Here is a 22,091-nt window from a genome sequence, read left to right on the forward strand (position 1 = left end):
AACCCCAAGGAATTGGTGGAAGCCTAAAAGATAATACTTATTTGATGAATTAGACATCCTGGTACTAGTAATACATATATTTATGATTTGAAAAGAGAGTAGTCCTAATCAGGTGTGACATAACCTGGGAGGAATGTCAACCTGCCCAGCATTTCAGGGTGTGTCATGTAACCCAAGGAGGCATTAATGTGGTTCCCACCCAAGCACCAACCAGACCTGAACTATGCTTAGCTTTATCAGTGTGGAAGCCTGATGTGCCTTCAGACCAATGCTTAAGGAACCAATGCTCTAGGCTGCAATATATAATGCATATACAGTTTCAGCAGCATGGGTGGCTGGTCAAAAGGTGGTGTGTGATTTTCCACCACACTGCACCCCTACACTTTCTGCCTCCTTCTTGTGCATATGAACTACCTTCCCTCATTTTGTAGGATATTGCAGATTTACTAGAACTGACCACATTGTAGTGAAACTTTTTGTACTTAAAATGTATTTGGTGTAGATGAGACTCATGCGAGTTGACTTTTAACTAATGGAGGGTGGTGTATACTAAAGCAGTGCATGTAAAGCTGAATGTTCTGTACAGCAGCCTGTTTCCTTTTTTTAAGATACATTCAAAGCTCTTGAAGTGACAGTAGCAATCCCCATTCCCGGATGATATCTTCTCTCTTGAGAGTGGTAACATCAGTTTCCTATATTATGACTTTGGTGTTTTCTTCTCACCTGCTTCTTTTTATTCTTCTTCTTCTTCACTTTAGATTGAGTTGGCTATTCACCTTCCTCCCCACCCCACCCTATCCAAGAAATGTTGTCAAAATGAAAATTTAAAATGAACATAATTGCTGTTTTGATTAAAAAATGAAGAAAGCAATTTAAAGTAATGATCCTTTTCATTGAGTGTTTTGTTATTGGCTGTTATTGGAGGGTAGCAGGAGATTTATTTTCCAATTTAAATGTCTTACATGTTTTATCAGATTCACTCACCTTTTTTTGCAGATCCTTTGTTCTAGTAGAATGTTCTGAATACTACTTTTAACATTTGTTGAGAGTTAAGAGCATTAAGGTTTACTACCTTTAACCTTGAGAGAAAGTTGCAGTTACCCAATAAGTCAAAGTATTGAGCTTTCCTTTCTGTTACTTTTTTAACTGCTTGGAAGCTAAGCTAGAATTACACTGTAGATGGCAAGTATTGGCTTGGATCCAGAGAATCATGAGTGGAGCAAGAAAATATCATTACAGTGGACCCTCTGGATATGAACTTAATTCATCTCGGAAGTCTGTACTTACCCTGAAAAGTCTGCATCCAGAGGCGCCGCTTCTGTGCTCGCGCACATGTGGCGCGATAGACTGCTTCTGTGCATGCACGTGCTGTGAAACCTGGAAGTATACACGTTCACAACCCGAAATTACGCTACCCAAGGTAACATAACCAGAGGTACCACTGTACTGTTCCATAAACTCTTGTGCAAGCTAAATAAGTTTTCTTGCAGCACCACAATGTATCAGGAGTTGGGATACAGTATGAGACACCAGTAAGCAAGGAAGACACAGGCTGTAACATGTAAACTGAATTAACTATCTCAAGAAGGAGCTTTTGCAAATGGAAGAACTCTGGATCTGGGCCATTTTTCTCACACAGCACTCTTCTGCTAATTCTGAAACTACATTTTCATGTCTTTTGGATCCAAGCCACATCATGCAGGTTTGTTCTCACTTTTTAATGCATTCAGATCTGATTAAGTCCTACAAGTTTCACTTCTGCCCCCACCCCTGCAGTCTGAGAGGGGGAAATAACTTGTTTCATGGTTTCATATATACATTGCAAATTTCCATTTATTTGCAAGTGTACATAATGTTAGAAATATTTTCCTTGGGTGTGTGAAACTATGCTACGCCTTAGAGGAAGGATGCCTGATGGAGAACTGGGAACATTTATAAAATGTTAGAGTACAGTTCCGTTGATTAAATCATCCTTCTCTGAGCAGGTGCCCCCAGATGATAGACTACAACCCCCATCATCCATGACCATTAATTAGTTATAATCTGTAAAATATTGCATCTATTATTGTCAGGGGCTCAGGAGCAGAAGCACAGGGGAGAGAGGAAATGGAGAGCGAAGGGGAAGAATCTGAGGGCAGCGTAGGGGAGTATGACAGTGACCCGAGAGATTCCATGAGCTTCTCCAGCGAATCAGAAGATTCCCAGAAGGGGGCGCCAATGGTCAGGGCAAGGGGGGTCCCAGGGGGGGACGCACCAGAAACAAGGGGCCAGCGGGGACTCCCAAAGCAGCAGCGGGAGATCAGGACCAGCTTCCCCACCAGAGCGTAGTGGGGGGGAAGAGTCCCATGTGTCAGGACCAGCGTCTCCTCCAGCGGGAAGAGAAGATGAGTCAGGGCTGACCACGCCTCTATCGGAGAGTGGGGGAACGGAGGGGAGATCAGGTCCAGCTAGCCTCCCCGAAGGGGGAAGCAGTGACAGGAGCAGTGTAACGGTCAGGAGGAAGGTTGCCGGCTGGGCGCACGCGCCAAGTTCGAATGTACAGGCGCGCGGGACAGCAGAAAACCTGGATTGGGAACCAGGTCCTAAAGCCCGCCGGAGGCAGGGGGAAGACTCAGGGGACTCAGCGTCAGAAGAGTCTAGGAAGGGCGAGACCCCGACGGACAGGCGGAACCAGAGGAGGAAAGAGCAAAGGAAGAGGTGGAGCAAGGCTAGAGTCTTAAACTGGTGTCTGGGGGGAGGAGATTCAGACGGAGCTTCAGCGGTCTAGAGTTTGAGACGTAGAGCTGCATGCTGCGGCTGTGAAAGCGAAACTGAACTTCAATAAAGACTTTCGTACATAACAACGAACCGGCGTTGGTCCTTTGTGAGCTGGGACCTCGGGCAGCTCTGACAGTTATATTTAATAATAGAATCATCATAGAATCATAGTATTGTAGAACTGGAAAGAACCCTGAGGGTCATGTAGTCCAACTCCCTGCAGTGCAGGAATCTCAGCTAAAGCATCCATGACAGATTGTCATCCAACCTCTGCTTAAAAACCTCCAAGGAAGGAGTGTCCACAACCTTCTAAGGGAGTCTTTTCCACTGTCAAACAGCTCTTACTGATGTTTAGTCGGAACCTCCTTTCTTGCAACTTGAATTCATTGGTTCAGGTCCTACCCTCTAGAGGAGAAAACAAGCTTACTCCACCTTCCATGTGATAGCCCTTTAGATATTTGAAATTAGCTATTGTAACTCTTCTTAGTCTCTTCTTTTCTGGGCTAAACATACCCAGATCCTTCAACCATTCCTCATAAGGTTGGTTTCCAGACCTTTGATCATGTTGGTTGCCCCTTTGTAGCATTATTTTTTAGTGAAGGAGTTGCAGATTCATATGTTAAAATTCAATGAGAAAAATAGTAATTGGCAAATACACAGGGTTGTATCCAATGCTAATCCAAATCAGAGTAAATAATGGAAATGATGAACTTTGGTTCATTAATCTCATCATGTCTACTTAAGTATAATTTAGTGATATACAATATACCATTCATGTACTGTGGCAAGGTGAGTTAATGTAGAAACCAGGTAAGCCACAATGCTTATCAGTTTAGTTTTCATAGTAGCTTAAATCCAGGTATTGCCGCTGGTTCAGGTTCTGGCTCAAGTAGGTTTTAGTGTAATCCTGAAGCAGTCATTTTTAAAACAATATTTGGTCTCAAGATAATACTGAATTAAATCCTTTCCTTGTCATTTAAATTTGGGGAGCTAGTACTTCCTTGCAGTCTCCTTCTTTAAGAAAAGAAAAATCTTCTACTAACTTTAAAATAATTCCCCCCCCCCGGCCATAATAAAGCTTCCTATTATTTAATATCAACTGTGAGAGGAGAAAAATAAGAAGGCTGGCTTTATATCACTCAGATAGTTTCACAAATGGTTTTGTACAAATTGGGTTAGACAGTAGTGCCAATCATAGAAATACATATTCCTTCATCTTATCCATTATTGTTTGTTCTGCTGCATTCATAATTCAAATACTTACTGTTTTTCAAGGCAAGGATGATGAACTGGTTCCTTGAGGACAGTATTAGACTGTGAGTTTTTGTTGAGATTCTTCAACGGAACCAGAGCATTTGTGGGAAGCATGTAGAGTTCCAGTGTGCTTCAGTGGACACTTTGATGAACTTGTGTATGGGATTCAGGGTTTAGATTTCTGTTCTCAATAGACTTGGTGTCCTTGGCAAAGTCACCCTCTTCTGAGTTTACTGCTTTTAGCTTTAATGTCATCATGGAATTGACCTATGGTCCTGGATCACTGTGAGGGTGAATGAGATATGCATTTCATGAAATCATAATAAATGTTACATTTAAGATTTAAGGTTCATGATATGCAGTTTTATTGGCATGCAGTGACAAAATGTGATTGATATCATGAAGCATTTGAATAATTGTTGATGGTTGCATTTAATAAAAAAATCAGAATAAGGCAGCTCTTCAGCCCTTACATCTTTCTTTTTAAATAATACTACCATGGGAACTTTGCTCTTAGGAGGTGGGGTAAAGGCTGAGTCAAACAACTCCCCTTTCTTTCTGTGATGTCCAGCGACAAAGGGGCAGGACCCTATCCCAAGCCACTGCTTGAGTTCCTCCCCACCTCCAAACTGTGAATCATTCTTCCCTTCCTCTTCTAGTAGATCCTGTCAACTGCATCCCAACCTAAGTGGCACCAAAGATCCATGACATGAATAATAGTTGGGGAGGGGGAATGTGCGACTGTACTTTATGTGAATTTGATCAGAAACTTGAAGGTCTTTTAAGTAAGTGATAAAGGGGAAACCATGGCACCATAAAAACATTTTTAAATTGAGATTTATTGCCTGTTCTTGTTGAGTAAGCTTGCACATCATCATAGTCTTCCAAATGTTATTGATCCATTGTTTGGAAGGTTGCTTGGGAAGCTTCCAATGATGTGCTGTACATAGATTTGTTGCTTTATATACAATTGCTTAAGAAGGCCTTTATGCAGGAATCCAGGGTCCTTAGGTTCAAGTTTATGCAAAAGCATTACATTGTTCAATGCAGTGTGGATATATTGGTTCAAAGTATGAAGCAGTCTGTCCACACCCCTTCCCACAGTAGAGTAATGTACCACCTATTGAAAACTAGATATTAATCTTCCTTTACATTTGTGTTGGTTGGTTGGTTGATAAGGTTGTGAAAAAGTTAGAGACACAACACCAATATTAATTTCCCAGAGTTTCACTTCCATCATTCTCTCTTGCCCAGACACTGTCATCCAAAAATGGCATTTAGAGGATATTATAAATAGATGGTATCAAACTTTAACCAACGAGAGAACATCTATGAAGGATTCAAAATGTATTTTATAAATAAAAAAGTAGGAATTGGTCTTTGTGTTCAATGAGAGTATGCGTAAGAAAGTGATATAGTTGCAATATCAATACAAATACAGTGAGATTGGTTCAGATTTTTTCAAGACTTTTGCATAGGAGAGAGGCTCCCCTTTATCCATCAAATCAACCAATGTACAGTGGACCCTCGGGTTACATAGGCTTCAGGTTACAGACTCTGCTAACCCAGAAATAGTGCTTCAGGTTAAGAACTTTTCAGGATAAGAACTCTGGCGGCACAGCGGCAGCAGGAAGCCCGATTAGCGAAAGTGGTGCTTCAGGTTAAGAACAGACCTCCGGAACGAGTTAAGTACTTAACCCGAGGTACCACTGTATAATACTGTTCTTTTCAAACAGGAAAGCCTATGGCATTGCTGTATGCTGTAGTTTCTAGAAGATGCAGCACTGAAATTAGTGGAGACAGACCAGGAACCAGTTATATTTTTCATTTCACCATTATTCCCATGTAAGTGTGATGTCTTCAGTCACAGAGCATTACAAGGATACACCTAGGTCTGTCACCATGGCTAGCCCATGTCAAGGTATCTGGAGGGTTGTTGTTGTTGCTGCTGCTGTATTTATATCCCAACCTTTTCCCTGACAGGGATGTAAGACAGCTTACAGCCAAACTAGAAAAAGCTAAGAACATTGGGGGGAAAGCATAGTTATCACTGTCTGATATATGTGTGTGCATTGATAGGCTGGGAAGCAATGATCAGTTCCAGAAGAAATCTGGGTTGCTCAGTGGCATAGTACGGTACTCAAAGTGGTACTGCTGGAAGTCATTTTGACTGGGGACTGCTGCAAGTATCTCTTTTGAACTTTGGCTTCCACCTTGATCACATAAAAGCTAACAATAACTTGGTTATTGGTCAAGAGAAGAGTTTGTATATGAGTTGTTGTTGGCATCCTTCTGTCCCAAGAGGCAATGGAGTGCACCTTCAGGAGTGAAGTTAAATCGCTGCATGAGCAGCATCGAAGCAACCTCGCCAGTGTGCAGGCCTGGGCAGTATGTATTGAGGTCCTGGGCTGCCCAGGAGACAAGAGCCCATTCTTGGCCTCACTGCTGTGGTCCAAAGGAAAGCAGAGCAATATGTTTGGCTCCAGCTTGACTGCAGGAGTTGCCAGAAAGAGGCATACAAGGTGCCATCCATGCGTCTTAGAAACTCCATTCTGGATTTGTATAGGGCTTACTCCTTAGCCTTTGCTTCTCCCCAAAATATCCCACAAGGCAGTGGAGAATTAGGATCAGAGTTTTCCTTCTCCTAGATGCGCTACCTTTTCTGGTTGATCCTCAGCTGGTTTAGCTGGCTAGTCAAAGCTGTTTGTGGGATGTGGCCTCTGTGAGCTCTCACTTGTGGCTCCTAGAAGCTTGTTATACGAAGATTGCTTGGAATAAGAGGAGTCCTGACAAGCTATTAATCCATATTTTGGCTGTCTGTGATAACCTATTCTCATAGGTGCCAACTATGTGGGCCCATGGGTACTCAGGCACCCACAAATATTAAATGAAGGTGCTAGGCACCCTAAGAATCTCTTTGGCGGTGCGTGCTTGCCCCGCAGCATGCACACATGACATCAGCATGCCGCGGGGCAAGTACATCACCACTTCACCAAGCCCCTGAAATGTGCACGTCACATCAGCACACCGCCGGACATGTGTGCACCATGTTATCACACCCCTGCGACATGCAGACATGATGTCAGCACACCCTGGGCACCACTGTTGCAGGGGCAAGGTGGCACGCCTGCCTATTCTAACTTCATTTATTTAGTTTCTGAGGACTTGGAGTTCACATTTGAAGGTACCGAATTGAAGCTGGATATAGTGAAGTTGCAAGTATTACAGCTCCTCTGTATTTCTTAGGTGTCCCAAGGGCAATGAATTGATCTGACTTGTAGATTTCCTGCAGCATCAGAATATCAGGATGTTACTTAGCAAGGGGGTTGGGCAACCCTCTTGCATCTGACAGGTTTGCAAAGCCTTTTTACATTGCAGGATACCACTTATGATCTAAAAAAAGAAAGAAAGCAATTTGGAATCTTCGCATCACATGAGCATTGACATGTTCTCTCTCCTTTTAAGATGCAAACAATTTTCTTACAGCTTATGAATATTACAAGTTTGAGTCACCAAAATGAGTCTTCATTTTGTGATTAATTTCTAATTTTGGAAATATTTCTTATTTGATTCTGGACAAAGTGTTTAATAAAGAACTTATTTCGTTTGCTTTTTTACTTAAGGGAAGTTTTAGAGGAGCCTCTTTCTATGCTGTTTCAGACTAAAGATGAATGAATAATCTCACACTGGGTTTTGAATCTGAACACACAGCTTACTGCTTAAACTCTGAATACCTTTAAAACTTCAAGGACAAATTTACACTACAAACATTTATCTGTTTTAACTGTCATAGCATTTCCCCATAAAATCCTTATAATTGTAGTCTGGTATAATATCAGACCTCTTGTTAGAGATTCGTAGTGCCACTACCCCACTTCAAACTACATGTCCAACTTTCTTAAAGAGGGAATGCCAGTTCCAACAGAATATGTCTGTGTTGTGGATACATCCAGACTTCAGTGATGTAATTTATTAACTTGTTCCAGTTAACTAGAGTAGTGGCATTCTGCATTCATCTGTGGATTAATTTTCTTCAAAATCATAAAATCTAGATGTAATTTTTTTTAAGATGCTCTTTTGATAGAAAGGCTTTTGTGTATCATTAAAAAAAGAAAGAAAACGAGATGTGCATATTGCATCTACTATATAAGCCAGGAATAAACAATATATATATCTTCGAGATGTTGTGATCTGCAACACCCATCGTCCCTAGTCAGGCTGACCAATGGTCAGGAATGTTGAAAGTTGTAGTCTAGTACACATCTGCAGGACATCATGTTGTCTACTCCTGAATTAAGCAAGCTGTGGCTTCCTAAACCAAGCTAGATTGGTAAAATTACATTCGCTGTATGGATGTTCTGCCTTCCGCAGCGCACTGTTGTGGATCATAAACAAACAGTTTATTCCGTCCTCCTTGGAAGCAGGGACTACGTGGTTCTTTCATATCCTCTCAACATTTGACAAAGGTAAATAGTCAACATATGTCTGATTAAGTGTTCAAGGTATTTGAACAAGCAAGCCACAACAGTATGAGTTAATGGCATTTTCCCTCAAGATTTTCTTTGAAAAAGTTTTAGGATTGAATTTGGTGCAGTTTTGACAACTTGGTATGCATAGTTTTTAAAAGTTTTTGTTCCTATTTAAAATAGATATAGTCTGAAGACTATAAGGCACCTTTTTCTAATGTGTGAGATTTCTGCTGCCCTCTTAACAGCAGTATAGTCTGCTAAATAATATGACTCTTAACAGCTAAGTTTTAGCACTGCGATTTTTCCTTTGTCCTTTCAATTTGATATATAATTTGAAATATACTGTATTTAAATGTGATGAGGAGTGATACATAGAATTTCTTCCACCCTTCTCATATTCTGAGGGGTGCGGGGACAGACCAAAATAAAAATACAAAGTTAGACAAGTAATTAATCTTATCTGTATTGCCTGATGTATACCCCAAAGCTTGGAACATACCCTCATTACAGAGGACAGCTTTGCATACTGCATCCAATATATAAGCCAGCCATGTATGCCTTGACCAAGTTGTGCTGGTATGGTTGTGCTGGTATATTGGGAACTGCTGAAATACTGTGAATGGTTTGAGGAGAATGCAAGGTGAACTTTTGATGCAAGAAGAGCTTTTCCTATTACAGCTATTGACATTCACTGCTGGTAGGCCTTGTAATGAACTTAGCAGTCCTGAATACAGCTATAAACTTGGATTGTGCGTGTGTGTTTTGCTACTCTTCTTGTTTTGACTCTGTGTGTCACTGTGTGTTTGTGTGTTTTGCCTGACTCAGAGCTGAAATAATGCAGAAACATAGAGTATCTCCTACCCACCCCAACTCTTCTGCAGCTTCCACCTGAAAGCACAAATCCCTGTCTGGCAACCATGGGGAAGAAAAGATTAATCCTGGAGACTGAGCTTGATTTCACCCAAAGAAAGCTGGGCTAAAGTCAAAGCCGAGCTAAATTCAAAGTACATACCTTGTCTGATTCAAGGTTCATCTTGAAAGCACCACTGAGTTTAGCATGCAAGGGAGCCAATCTCTTTCAGCTATGATCCAGAAATGGTTTTAAAGACCATATGAGAGACAATCCAATAGAAAATGCATAGATAAGGAAAGCTTACAAAAAGTAAATTGAGTTGATCAATACTTGTTAGTGGTGCATATCCCACTTTTGGAAAGGTATCTGTCTTGTGGAAAGACTGTTGAAAGGAAAATAGAAATAATAGCAAAGCTAAGGTATTTTTAAAGTAGCTAATGCCTTAGATGGACATCTGCAAAAAGGACAGAGTGTATCTGTGTTAAAAAAAAAAGGCATTAAATAAAATGACATTTCACGTTTCTGTGAGAGCTACTTGACCTGTTGCTGTGAAAACTGGGTACCCACAGTACAGTCTTGCCTGGTTTCAAATACCCATGCCACATTTAAGAGTTCATTTTATAACAAATGAAATACAGAAAACATTTTTACGTAACAGAGTTACTTACTTTTTAAATAAATTGACTCTCAAATCGCTAGGAACCTCCAAGACTGTTGTTATTCTCTTAAATAACATCGGTAAATATACGAAGAGTGAAATGTAATCATTCACCACTCTAGCCAGTGAAATCATGGGAAAATTGATAGGCTTTAAAGTATACTTGAAAGGTATATCAGTTAAGAAGTAAAGTAAATAACTGGGTTTTAATACAAAGTGGATGAATGAATAACAAATTCGACTCAATACAGTGTGTCACACATGAATGAAATTCCTGATTCCATTTTAGAAAACAATACAATGCTTTCTGTAGCATTTTAATGCACAAATTAATGTACAGTGGTACCTCGGTTTAAGAACAGCCCTGTTTACGAACTATTCAGTTTAAGAACTCTGCAAAACCGGAAGTAGTGTCCCGGTTTGCGAACTTTACCTCAGTCTAAGAACGGAATCCAAATGGTAGAAGGGCACCGGCATGGGAGGCCTCATTAGGGAAAGCATGCCTCAGTTTAAGAATGGTTTCAGTTTAAGAACGGACTTCTTGAACGGATTAAGTTCGTAAACCGAGGTACCACTGTATTACATTAACAGCTATTGCAGAATGTGTTGCAGTAGCTCTTATCAACTTTTGATACCATCGATGATGGTATCCTCCTGGACTATCTGCTGGAGATGGGTATGGGGGGGGCTGTTCTTTGGTAGTTCCAATCTTATCTCCAGGAGTGGTAGAATTGGATGGGTGCTTCTTGGTCTCCTGGCTTTTTAGCTATAGGGTGTTACAAGGCATTGTATTGTCTCTGATGCTATTTAACATCTACATGGAGCAGTCTTTAGGTGTTTGGGAGGAATATGCTGATGATACCCAACTCTATTTCTCTTTCACGTCTGAATTGGGCATGACTGAGAAGGCCCTAGATGAGGCCAAAGAAACTGAGTCTAAATACTGGTAAGGTGGAGACACTGTGGAGGAGTAGTTCCCAGCTCCAGGAAGTTGGTATGTTACCCCCCCCCCCCGGAATGGGGCTGCTCCCAAATCCAGCTCTGTTACTGTAGATGCTGGTATCCTTAGTGTCTAGGGGTGCCTTTTACCAACTTGGGTTGATATGACAACTACAACTGTTCCTAGATCAGGATAGCTTGACCACAGTTGTCCATTCACTGATAACCTCGCAGTTCAATTAGTCCAATGCACCCTATGATTAGGAGGCTGAAGCTGGTGCAGAACAGGGCTCCTAGGTTGCTTGTGGGGGCAAGCTGCCACCATCGTATTACACCCTGCTTTCAGGATTTGCACTAGGTGCCAATCTGCTACTGGGCTGAGTTCAACATGCTGATACTAGCAGAGAAGTCTCAAGACCAAGTTCCTTGAGAGAGCACCTTATGCCTTACAATCAGTAGATCACTGCAGTCTGTGGGAGAGTCTCTTCTGCAAAGATCTCAGAAACCTGTTTCACAATAACTCAGAGCAGGGCTTGTAATATAGTTGCCCCATTCTGTGGAATGGCAATTCTGTCAAGGTACAACAGGTGCCCACTATATGCACTTTCCTGAAGCAATTGAAGACATTTGTGTTCTGGCAGGCTTTTATAGCTGGATAAATGGATCTTTACCCTGAGTGCCTATTTTGTATGGTTTTAGTCTTGATTTAAATATATTTGTTGTGGTTTTCATTTTTCGTTTTTAATTATCTTTAGTGTAAATAGCCTTGAGACTATTTTTTTAGAAGGTAGTTAATAAATAATTGATAATAATGATGATGATGATAATAGTAGTGGTACTTACTATATTTTTATAGCAGCCACAGCCCACAAGGTGGGTTTAAATGTTTTAAACAAATTGACTGCATCTGTGATAATAATTTTGTGGTGCGATTACTTGTATTCATACAAGAGCTATGCCCAAGCCATGCTAAAGCTGTGCTATTAATATTTGTGATGGTCTTTTTCATATTTTTTAAATAAATAATCTGAATGTAAGGTTTTGAGTGTGTTCACTGTTGTCTTCACCTGCCTTTCAGAGTGGCTGTCACTTCTTTTGGTTTTCGTGTGCCAGCAAGCTAGAGAGGACCATGAAGCAAACAGGGTAGCCTGAAGGTCTTTAAGATTATTGATGACAAAGAATTAAAAGCAGAGTCCGATTCTGGAATGTGCGGCATAACAGATAACTCTGGTACTGACACTAGTAACTGCCTGAATTGCCAACTGGAAGAGCTATGAGGATTAACCAATGTGTTCTCTAACTCTGAGATTAGTATCTAATAACCTCTATAACTTCTATAAGAGGGACGCGGGTGGCACTGCGGTCTAAACCATAGACCTAGGGCTTGCTGATCAGAAGGTCAGCGGTTCAAATCCCCACGACGGGGTGAGCTCCCGTTTCTCAGTCCCAGCTCCTGCCAACCTAGTAGTTCGAAAGCACGTCGAAGTGCAAGTAGATAAATAGGTACCGCTCCGACGAGAAGGTAAACAGCATTTCCATGTGCTGCTCTGGTTCGCCAGCCACATGACCCAGAAGCTGTACACCAGCTCCCTTGACCAATAAAGTGAGAAGAGCGCCACAACCCCAGAGTCATCTGTTACTGGACCTGATGGTCAGGGGTCCCTTTACCTATAACTTCTATAACTTCACTATTCTGTTTGCCCCTATTTTGATAGAGGTGGGGGGGGGCAGTTAAGAGAAAGTGACTTTTCCAAGGCTGCCCAGTGTATTTTCTTGGTGAGCCAGGATTTGCACCTGGACCTTCCATATTCAAATAAAATACTTTTCAGTGGAGTGCAGTGATGTTTTACCCTTGCATGTTGTGCTATTTGTAAGTTTTGGCTGATGAATTGCCATTAGAATTTCAAGATCCTGGTGCCAGTTTCTTTTCCCTTTGATATTTTAACTACACTAGATCATCAGTTTCAACAAAAACAGCTAGTTCTTTTCAAATGATTTGCTTCTATGCTTTGTTTTCCTCAAAATTGTGAGATATTTGCATTCACAGAATGATCGCAATAAGAAATACTTGCATTTGCTTATCTTTTAAGTGAGATGGATTGATTGTACAGCACAGTGGTGCACAATGCTAGTGAGTAACATACCTAAGAACAGGCAACCTATCTGTGGGGTCGTCCTCCCATATAAGCAAATGGAAGCTTCCTGCCCCCTATATTTTTGGAAGACCGCAAACAAAACATAAACACTATTCAAATGCAAAATGAGAGAAGGTTAATGGTTCTACTGAAAATGTCACACTTGACATTTCATAGTACAGTGGTACCTTGGGTTAAGAACTTAATTCGTTCTGGAGGTCTGTTCTTAACCTGAAACTGTTCTTAACCTGAGGTACCACTTTAGCTAATGGGGCCTCCTGCTGCCGCCGGGCCGCTGGAGCACGATTTCTGTTCTCATCCTGAAGCAAAGTTCTTAACCTGAGGTACTATTTTTGGAGTCTGTAACCTGAAGCGTCTGTAGCCTGAAGTGTCTGTAACCCGAGGTACCACTGTACTCACACTTGACAGAGACTCTGTTAATAGGGTTAGTCTGAAACGCACACATTTCCTGTAAAAAAACACCCAATACCGAGTTGTATTGAGTGAGTTCCATCAGAATGGCTAACCAAAAAAAGGTGGCGGGACGGGACGACAAGATTCTATATTGTACAGGCACATTCTGAGTAAAGGAGGGTGTTGGGGAAGGGAGAAAGAGTGCCTTTGCCCACTCTCCCCTCCTTCCATGTTCGTTTTAATCCACAGTTATGAATGCCTGAAAAACACATACATAGCACAAAATGAATAATGAATGCATTTGCTGGAGAGGAGTCTGAGCCATCATATAGGTACAGTTTCCCCTCTGCTGTATTGGTCTGGTTACCAGAACTTGCTTTCCAGAGGTGTGGTTTTCATGTGCATACTGCCTCTGACAGTGGATGAGGGTTATCAAGCTGTTGATTCTGGATGAGTGCAAGTGCCACAGTAGTGCTAAGGAGCAAACTGAAATGGTGAAATGTAAAAGGCCCTAAGGCCACCTTACACTTCAGTTTTACATTTCACAGTAACCGATCTGAAATCAGAACAGAACACAAGACTTAACAAGAAATTGCTGTCTGTTGTAGATTCCAGACACGTGAACCTGAATGGCTTACATGTTTGTAAACTATTGCCATATTCACATGTTTTCAGGGAATAACCGAAGCATGTTAAGTGCACACCTAGAAAGCATTGTGTATGAAGCAACTCTCAGAGAACATTGTTGCTTACTACTACTGATTGCTACTGCTTCTGACTCTTCTGTTTTCAGTCTGCTGCTGGTGTACCTGCTGCTCTTTGGAAGCAGAGGCAGCAGAACAGGTGGCCCTGTTTTATCTACCCAGGAATACCACCTGTGCAGAGACATCAAGGAGAATGGAGGTTTCTTTATTTTCATAGGCCAGCGTAAAATGGTTTCTTTTTTTATAAAATGTATGTCGCGTGTAGCTGATATGATAAGATACGCTATTGATTTATGCTCTTTCATGATGCTTCTAAGGAACACATTTATTGTTTTTGACATTTTACAGAATACTGAAATTGGGACTGTGTTTTTGCAGTGTGTGTGGCCTATTTTTACCCGTGTTTTTGCAGGGACTGTTGGAGGAGTCTAACTTTGCTCATGGGAATGGCAGGGTGCTAATGTGCACTGATAATGTATTGCTTCCTTCTCTTTCTTTCAGGGAATATGTGGGAGACTGTGGACTTCATGCTTCCGACATAGGAACAGAACCAGATTAGGAATCTCCACTTCTGAGAGAATGCTGGGAATCTGCAGAGGGCGACGGAAATTCCTGGCTGCCTCTCTGACTCTCCTTTTTGTTCCTGCTGTAACCTGGATTTACCTGTTTGCTGGGAGCTTTGAAGGTAAGAGGAAAAAGCCTGCCTAATATTGATGGGTTTTGGGAGCTGATGAGTTTGGGGACTTTTGTTGCTGTCACTTTAGATCTAGTAGCATTTGGACAGATGGGATGAAGTTGTCATCTGTTGCCTCCCCCATTTCCCCACCCACTATAAAAAGGGAGGGGAGGCGATGCTGTCTCTTCACCCTGACATTTTCAGTATCTATTTTCCAGACCTCCTAGTTAGCTAGCTTCTGTGGTTGTGCCTATTTTGAGGGTTGTAGCATAAACTGATTTATTAGCATCATAGACTGATTTTATATATATCACCTTCCTTCAGCAACAGTATTTGTTTAACTCTCCTTGTGCAGACTGCCAGTTGAACCCCAGCACAATACAAGCTGTTTGCCTTCAACTAGGAGTAAAAGACCAGTTTTTGCTTCCCATCTTCACACAGTTAACTATTTATGATCTGAAGAGTGTTTAAAACAGAGCAACATTTTTAGAGTGAAATTTGTCCTCTTCATAAATGCATGTCCACTGCAACTGGCAGTTCAGATCTGGTGGCAGCATTGCTGGAAGCAGTCTGAGTACATTTCATGATTCAAACTCTGTGCTTGGAAAAATGAAGAAAAATAAATCTATGTTTTAGTGGAGGTCTGATAAAAGAATTGCCTGATATAAATTGATTTTTTTCTTACAACTTGTTGGGGGAAAGGAAGCTTCTGCACTTCACAAAGAACATCAAAACAAAATCTATTTATTTTTATACCACCATTTGCACAAGTCACAGTGTGGTTTACAGTAAAAATAACAAGTGAATAAGAATGCATTAAACCCATAAGAAATGCAATCTATTAACAACAACAACAACAACTAATTTTTTTCTACACCACCGATCTGACTAGGTTGACCCATTCTGATTAGGTTCCTACATAATATACAGGTAAAAAAGGTAAATGACCCCTGGACGGTTAAGTCCAGTCAAAAGCAACTATGGGATGCGGCACTCATCTCACTTCAGGTCAAGAGAGCCGGCGTTTGTCCACAGACAGCTTTCCAGGTCATGTGGCCAGCATTACTAAACTGCTTCTGGCACAACGGAACACCGTGATAGAAGCCAGAGCGCATGGAAATGCCGTTTACCTTCCCGCCGCAGTGGTATATATTTATCTACATGCACTGATGGGCTTTCGAACTGCTAGGTTGGCAGAAGCTGGGACAGAGCAACAGGAGCTCACCCTGTCATGCAGATTCAAGCTGCTGACCTTCCAAGTGGCAAACCCAAGAGGCTCAGTGGTTTAGACCACAGCACCACCCGCGTCCCCTACATAATATACAAAAACACAGCAACAAAACAACAGAACATCACACATTAAAAGTGTTCCAAAACAGGGCTGTCTTCAGATGTCTATGGAAGGTTGTATAATTATTTATCCCTTTGACATCTGATGGGAAGGTGTTTCACAGGGTGGGTGTCAAAATCGAGAAGCCCTCTGCCTGATTCCCTATAACTTCACTTCTCACAATGAGGGAATCACTGGAAGGCTCTTGGAGCTAGACCTCAGTGCCCGGGCTGAATCATGGGTGTGGAGACTTCCTTCAGGTATATAGAGCTGACGCCATTAATGACTTTAAAGATCTACATGTACACAAACACTTAAAACACACACACAACAACAAATTACTGAATGCTGTTGCTATTAGTAGTTATCAATTAAGTCCTTTCCTCCTCCATATACCCTCTGAAAAAGATGTGTCTTGACCAACTATCTGAAGTTATAAAGAAGTTGTAGGCTCACAGGATGAAACAACCCTGGTTCATGCTTCTCTTACTGGGGTTAACACTGTACAGTGGGGGTGGGGGGTGGGATGTGTGGCTAACCTGTGGCCCTCCAGTGGTCAGCAATGATGGGAGATGTAGGTAAGCAACTTCTGGAGTACCATAGATTCCAGCCAATGGAATGTCACACTCTCTGCTGATGTTGTCATTGCAGATGTCGACATATGCTTACATAGGCAAGTATTTAGTTAATTACAACTTGGCTGTCCCATAGTCATTGCATAAGTGCTTTCTAGAATAAAACATTAATGGAAGAGTGAGAAATTGGCTACTTGAAATCAGAATGGCTTTTGCATGCTGAAGAGGTTTGATTTCTCCCCTGCCCCTCCTTGCTCTATAATTCAAAGCTCTCCTTTAAAAAAAAAGTGACTTACATTCCAAATTATTATTTCCTATCTTCTGTCTTACAGTCCAGCTGTAGATAATCCCATCTCCCAGTTGCTTAGAGGCATTTACGAATCTGGAGTGTGTCATGCAACAGGTGTCTGGCTCTTTCCTCCCACCCCACCAAAGTAAATGCAAGAGCAGCAGGCAATCAAACAGCTCGAGGACAGCAGCTTAGATAGGAAGATAGTTTGTCCAGGTTTGTGTCTCCTAAGCATTCAAAAGATGAGCATGGTGTGCTGTTTGAAAGACCCAGCTCAGTAGTAAAAGTACATTTTGAATTCCAAAGGTCCTATGCTCAGTCTCTCACATCTTCAGGAAGGGTTGGAAAAGACTCTTGTTTGAAACCCTCGAGAGCTGATGCCATTGTGTAGACAATGCAGAGGTAGATGAGCCAGTGGTTGGAATCTGTAAAGAAGCTTCCTGTCTGTCTCTCCCTTCCCCATACATTGTGCTGTCTTACTTGGTATAAGGAAGCTTCTCCCCTGCACCCACACCATAGAATCTTAGAATCATAGATTTGGAAGGGACCCTGAGGGTCAGCCATTCCAACCCCCTACAATGCAGGAATATGTAGCTATTCCTTACAGGGATCAAACTTGCAATCTTGGTATTATCAGTACCACATGTGTGTTGTTGCATTTGTGGTGTCTAAGAAGATATCCCATTATTTAGAAAATGATTTGTAGGGAGGTTTTTTGAGTTGTAAAAAACCTTCTGCAATATTGAATGTTACAACAATACAAAATTGTTCTAATTACAAAGAATGGGGGAGGTATTCACCAATAAATTGCACTGCTTACAAAATAAACATAAAATAGCTCTTTTGGTTTTAACATTGTACTCCAGGCTTTATTATCATTTCAGCAAGCAACATAAACAACAACATAGCAAATACAAAATACAAGTAAAGAGTCAGCAAAGTGATCTTCTACCATGTTCTGTTATGACAATTATATTTTTTCCTATCTCCTACCTTTAGTTAGGGACGCGGGTGGCGCTGTGGGTTAAACCACAGAGCCTAGGACTTGCCGATCAGAAGGTCAGCGGTTCGAATCCCCGTGACGGGGTGAGCTCGCGTTGCTCGGTCCCTGCTCCTGCCAACCTAGCAGTTCGAAAGCACGTCAAAGTGCAAGTAGTTAAACAGGTACCGCTCCAGCGGGAAGGTAAACAGCGTTTCCGTGCGCTGCTCTGGTTCGCCAGAAGCGGCTTAGTCATGCTGGCCACATGACCCGGAAGCTGTACACCGGCTCCCTCAGCCAGTAAAGCGAGAGGAGCGCCGCAACCCCAGAGTCATCCACGACTGGACCTAATGGTCAGGGGTCCCTTTACCTTTACCTTTAGTTAGGCAACTAGGAAACTGGCTTTGGCTTTGACACCAGCTTCTGAACAGTAGTTTTAGGAATTAATTGTCCATTTGCTTTAGTTCAGCTTACCCCAGTTTTCAAGCCTTCCTTACATTGGCAGGCTCCGAATAGACAATCTCAGCTTCCCTACCCCCCTTCCTTTCTTTTCCTTTTTTTCTTGCAGCAGTGCTGTTCCCTTTATGGGCTGGGGGATTTAAATTTTCCGATCTTACAATTCAGCACCTCAAAACCCAAAGGAGATGAAGGACTCTCATCTGTTTAGCTAACATCTTGAAAGACAAAGCTAATACTGAAGCATGAAAAAGAGAATGAGGTTTATTCCCCGGTGCATACATAAGCAATATTTGAATGAGCAGTGATTCAAAAGTAACTTTAGTTTCTGTCAGATTGAGAGAGGAACTGAGATGTCTTGCCAAGACTAAAACACTGATCTCATATAACCTTATTCCCCCTCCACCTGGGAATTGCCTGTGGTCACTGTTCTTGCAACAGAACAGGCTTGCACAGCTTCTGTGACTCCCCTGGATGAATGCAACCCAACAGCCATGTGATATTCTGCAAGGAACTAGATAACCCCAACCCCAATTTTGTAATTCTGGGCAGGTAGCAAAACCAGAAATTTTATTGCCACTAATTCCCAACCTGACAGATGACACTATTTTAACTGATGAGCTGCATTTGACTTGGTAAGTCACACATTGTGCAGGTCTGCTTTAGAAGAAGGAAAATTGCATGATACTTAGTTTGAAGTAATGAATACATGAGGCTGCTTCGTATCGAATGGGACCTTTGGCCCATTCAGTATCATCTGCTATGCCTTGCAGTGGCTGTCCAAGGTCCTGGAAACTCTCAACACCTTACCCTGATCCTTTGTAACTGGAGGTACTAGGGACTCAACCTAGCACCTTCTCTATGCAGAGCATGTGCTCTGTCACTGAGCCAGGGTCTCTTACCATAATCTGAGTGTTCAGCAGAGGCAGAGTTAGGGCAGCTGACCGTTTCCCCCTCACTGAGCTCTGAGCAGAGAAGGTGTCCTGTTATGGGAAGGAGGCATGTAGGCTCCAGCAGGGTCCTAGAGCCCTCCATTCTCCTTCCCAAAGCCTAGTTAGTACTTGCCAAGATTTGGGGAGAAGGTGAAAGGCTCTAGGACCCTCCTGGAATCCTCAAACCTCCTTCCCAAAGCCCAGCACTGTGTGGGTGCTGGGGGAGGATTTTTGCCTAGCTTAGGGCACCATAGTACCAAAGTCTGCCCATTTATTCAGATTTTTTTAAAAAGAAAATAAATCCAGGGCTGTTAAACTGAATGGGGTATTCATGTTTTCCAGTTAATTCTTACCCAGAGCAGAATCAAGTTATTCTAACCTGCAGTTTATACCACTGAAGACTTTGAAAGGAGAAAGTGGATTTCTAATGGATGTTTCCCACCACTCCTTAGATCGTTATCTCACTCATTTCAACTATTCTAGCAAACCTTTGGATTGTGGTATCTGGGTTTAGAGAACCTGGAAATGGATTGCCAGCGTTGGAGAGGTTGGGTCCAATTTATTTGTTTATTTCTTGGTTTGTGGGATTCATCAACTTCCACTCCAAATTCAATCTACTCATGATGCTTACAACATTTAAAATACAATCCTACGAGATGATAATAGCAATGGTAAAAGTATTAAGAATATTTCTGTATAATCACATCCACGTTCAGTGGAAGCCCTTTTCATCTGCCCACTGAAAACAGCATTCAAACATACTAAGTGGGCATTGCGCAGTGAGTTCCCCATCCCGTTCACACACTCCTGCCAACCCAGCACATGTTGAGGTTTTACCAGTTTGACTACAGTAGTTTAGTTTTATTTGCTGCTCTGAGTTGTACAGCTTCCATGAGCAGAAGTGATTTGGAAAAATCACAGGCAACGACTGATTAATGCATGTCTGAAAGATGTCACTAAAAGGGTGAGATGGAATGAGGCGAGGCAGGGCATGCAGGAGCCGGGAACAGAACCCCCACAGTAAATGTCAGGTACTACCAATTTTGGTCAGCAGGGGAGAGACTTCAGCCAATGTGGGATTTGGTTGACCGCTTCAGATCCATATAGGGTAAAGACTCTCCTCCCTGGAAGAGAGGGGAGTGGTTGTGGGCGGGAGCCCGAGCTCCGCCCCTGGCCGGGGGCCTTAGCCCCCGCCCCTCCTCACCTGGCTGGTGCCCACGCCCACCGGAGGCAGCCAACCAGGTGTCTCCGGGGGGCGTGTTTAGCAGCTTAATGCTGCGGCTCCAGCTCCGCCTCCTCCTCAGTCGTCGTCGTCCTGCAGCGAGTCACCCACCCTCCACTCCCATTTAGCTCAGGGTCTAGGTTTTTTGGCCTTGCTATGGACCTTAGGTTGGTCGCCCCGGTTGTCTGGGGGGCCTGGTAGGAATTTTTCCATTTGGCATTAGGCTTTTTGGTTTTTTCGCCTACCTCGTAGCAATCGTCACAACTTTTGTGGTATTGGTGGGTAGGTTAGGCATTGGATTCATGTGTGTCAAGGGCTAGGTGTGGCCATCGCCTATGCTATCTACCGTGGGTTATTCCGTTAAAGGAATCTGGCGGTCGTGTATTCCGTCCGATGCCTGCTTGGCGGGAGGCCATGGCACGACCCTCGGTGACATCAGGGGGTGAGCCTATAGTTGGATTAGCATCAACAGGCTCCACCTACTGTTGAATAAACCCACCTCCTATAGTCATCCAATGCCTAAGCCAATACCTTTTCACTGCTGTAATCAATAAAGTTGTGGCCTTTTCTTGCCCATTAACCTTATATCACGTGTCCTTGTGTGTTTATTTCACATAGCGGGGGTCGGGCCCTCGATCCACAAGACAGAGTTGGCAGTCTGAATTCAGCTAATTGATCTGTGAATGCTTCCCTAGGGAATTATTTTCTGGAGAATGCTATTCTTCTTGATTACATCGACAACCTTTAATCCCCCTCCTTTCACTAAACCAGAGCAGCAAATTTCATTGGTTTTTTAAATATATTCATTTTCAGCCTTGTCCATTTTGGTAGAAAAGCAACTTCTCTGGCCTAATAACTATTGTGAAATCTAAAAATAATTCCACAAAGAGGATCAAACTGAATAGTTTTAAATAGCTGTTTAACATGTCAAATAACTATTCATGCAAATAAGGATTTAATTTCATCACTTAATAGCATCTGTATATTAGGTTCACCAAATAAAACTTGCAATTAATGTATAATGAAATGATGTTTACTAGTAATCTTTTATGCATTAAGAATGGAATGTGTTTACTCTTTAGAAATGTTTACATCATGAGTACACTAATGCAAAAAACTATTTTAATAATTTAAAGAGTGTAAATTACCAGTTTGCCATGGAGAAACTTGAAACTTATTCAAGTAACCTTGCAAATAGTTGTTAATCAGTTACTACTTATTGCATTTTAACTCCTTATTTTCCAATGAGCTCAGGGTTATATCTGTGTTTCTCTCCACCACCACCCCAATTAATCACAACCACCCTATGAGGTAGGTCAGACTAAGAGATCGTGAATGGCCAAGGCTGCTCAGTGTTTTTCATGGCTCCCTGGTCCTAGTTTATTATTCATTCATTCATAACCTGCCTTTTCCCCTGATGGGGACTCAAGACAGCTTAAAGGAAAAAAT

At 42.1% G+C, this 22,091-nt stretch overlaps 1 protein-coding gene across 1 annotated transcript in view; it reads left to right on the forward strand.

The window, feature by feature from the left end:
• LARGE1 (LARGE xylosyl- and glucuronyltransferase 1) overlaps positions 1–22,091 on the forward strand; it is a 319,140-nt gene that overhangs the window by 71,309 nt on the left and 225,740 nt on the right. The window contains exon 2 of the mRNA XM_053407478.1: positions 14,685–14,868. Coding sequence (XP_053263453.1) covers positions 14,763–14,868 — 106 coding nt within the window. The 5' untranslated portion in view covers positions 14,685–14,762. The remainder of the gene's footprint in view (positions 1–14,684; positions 14,869–22,091) is intronic.

The sequence above is a fragment of the Podarcis raffonei genome, chromosome 10 (genome assembly GCF_027172205.1).
Source record: "Podarcis raffonei isolate rPodRaf1 chromosome 10, rPodRaf1.pri, whole genome shotgun sequence".
Taxonomy (NCBI): domain Eukaryota; kingdom Metazoa; phylum Chordata; class Lepidosauria; order Squamata; family Lacertidae; genus Podarcis; species Podarcis raffonei.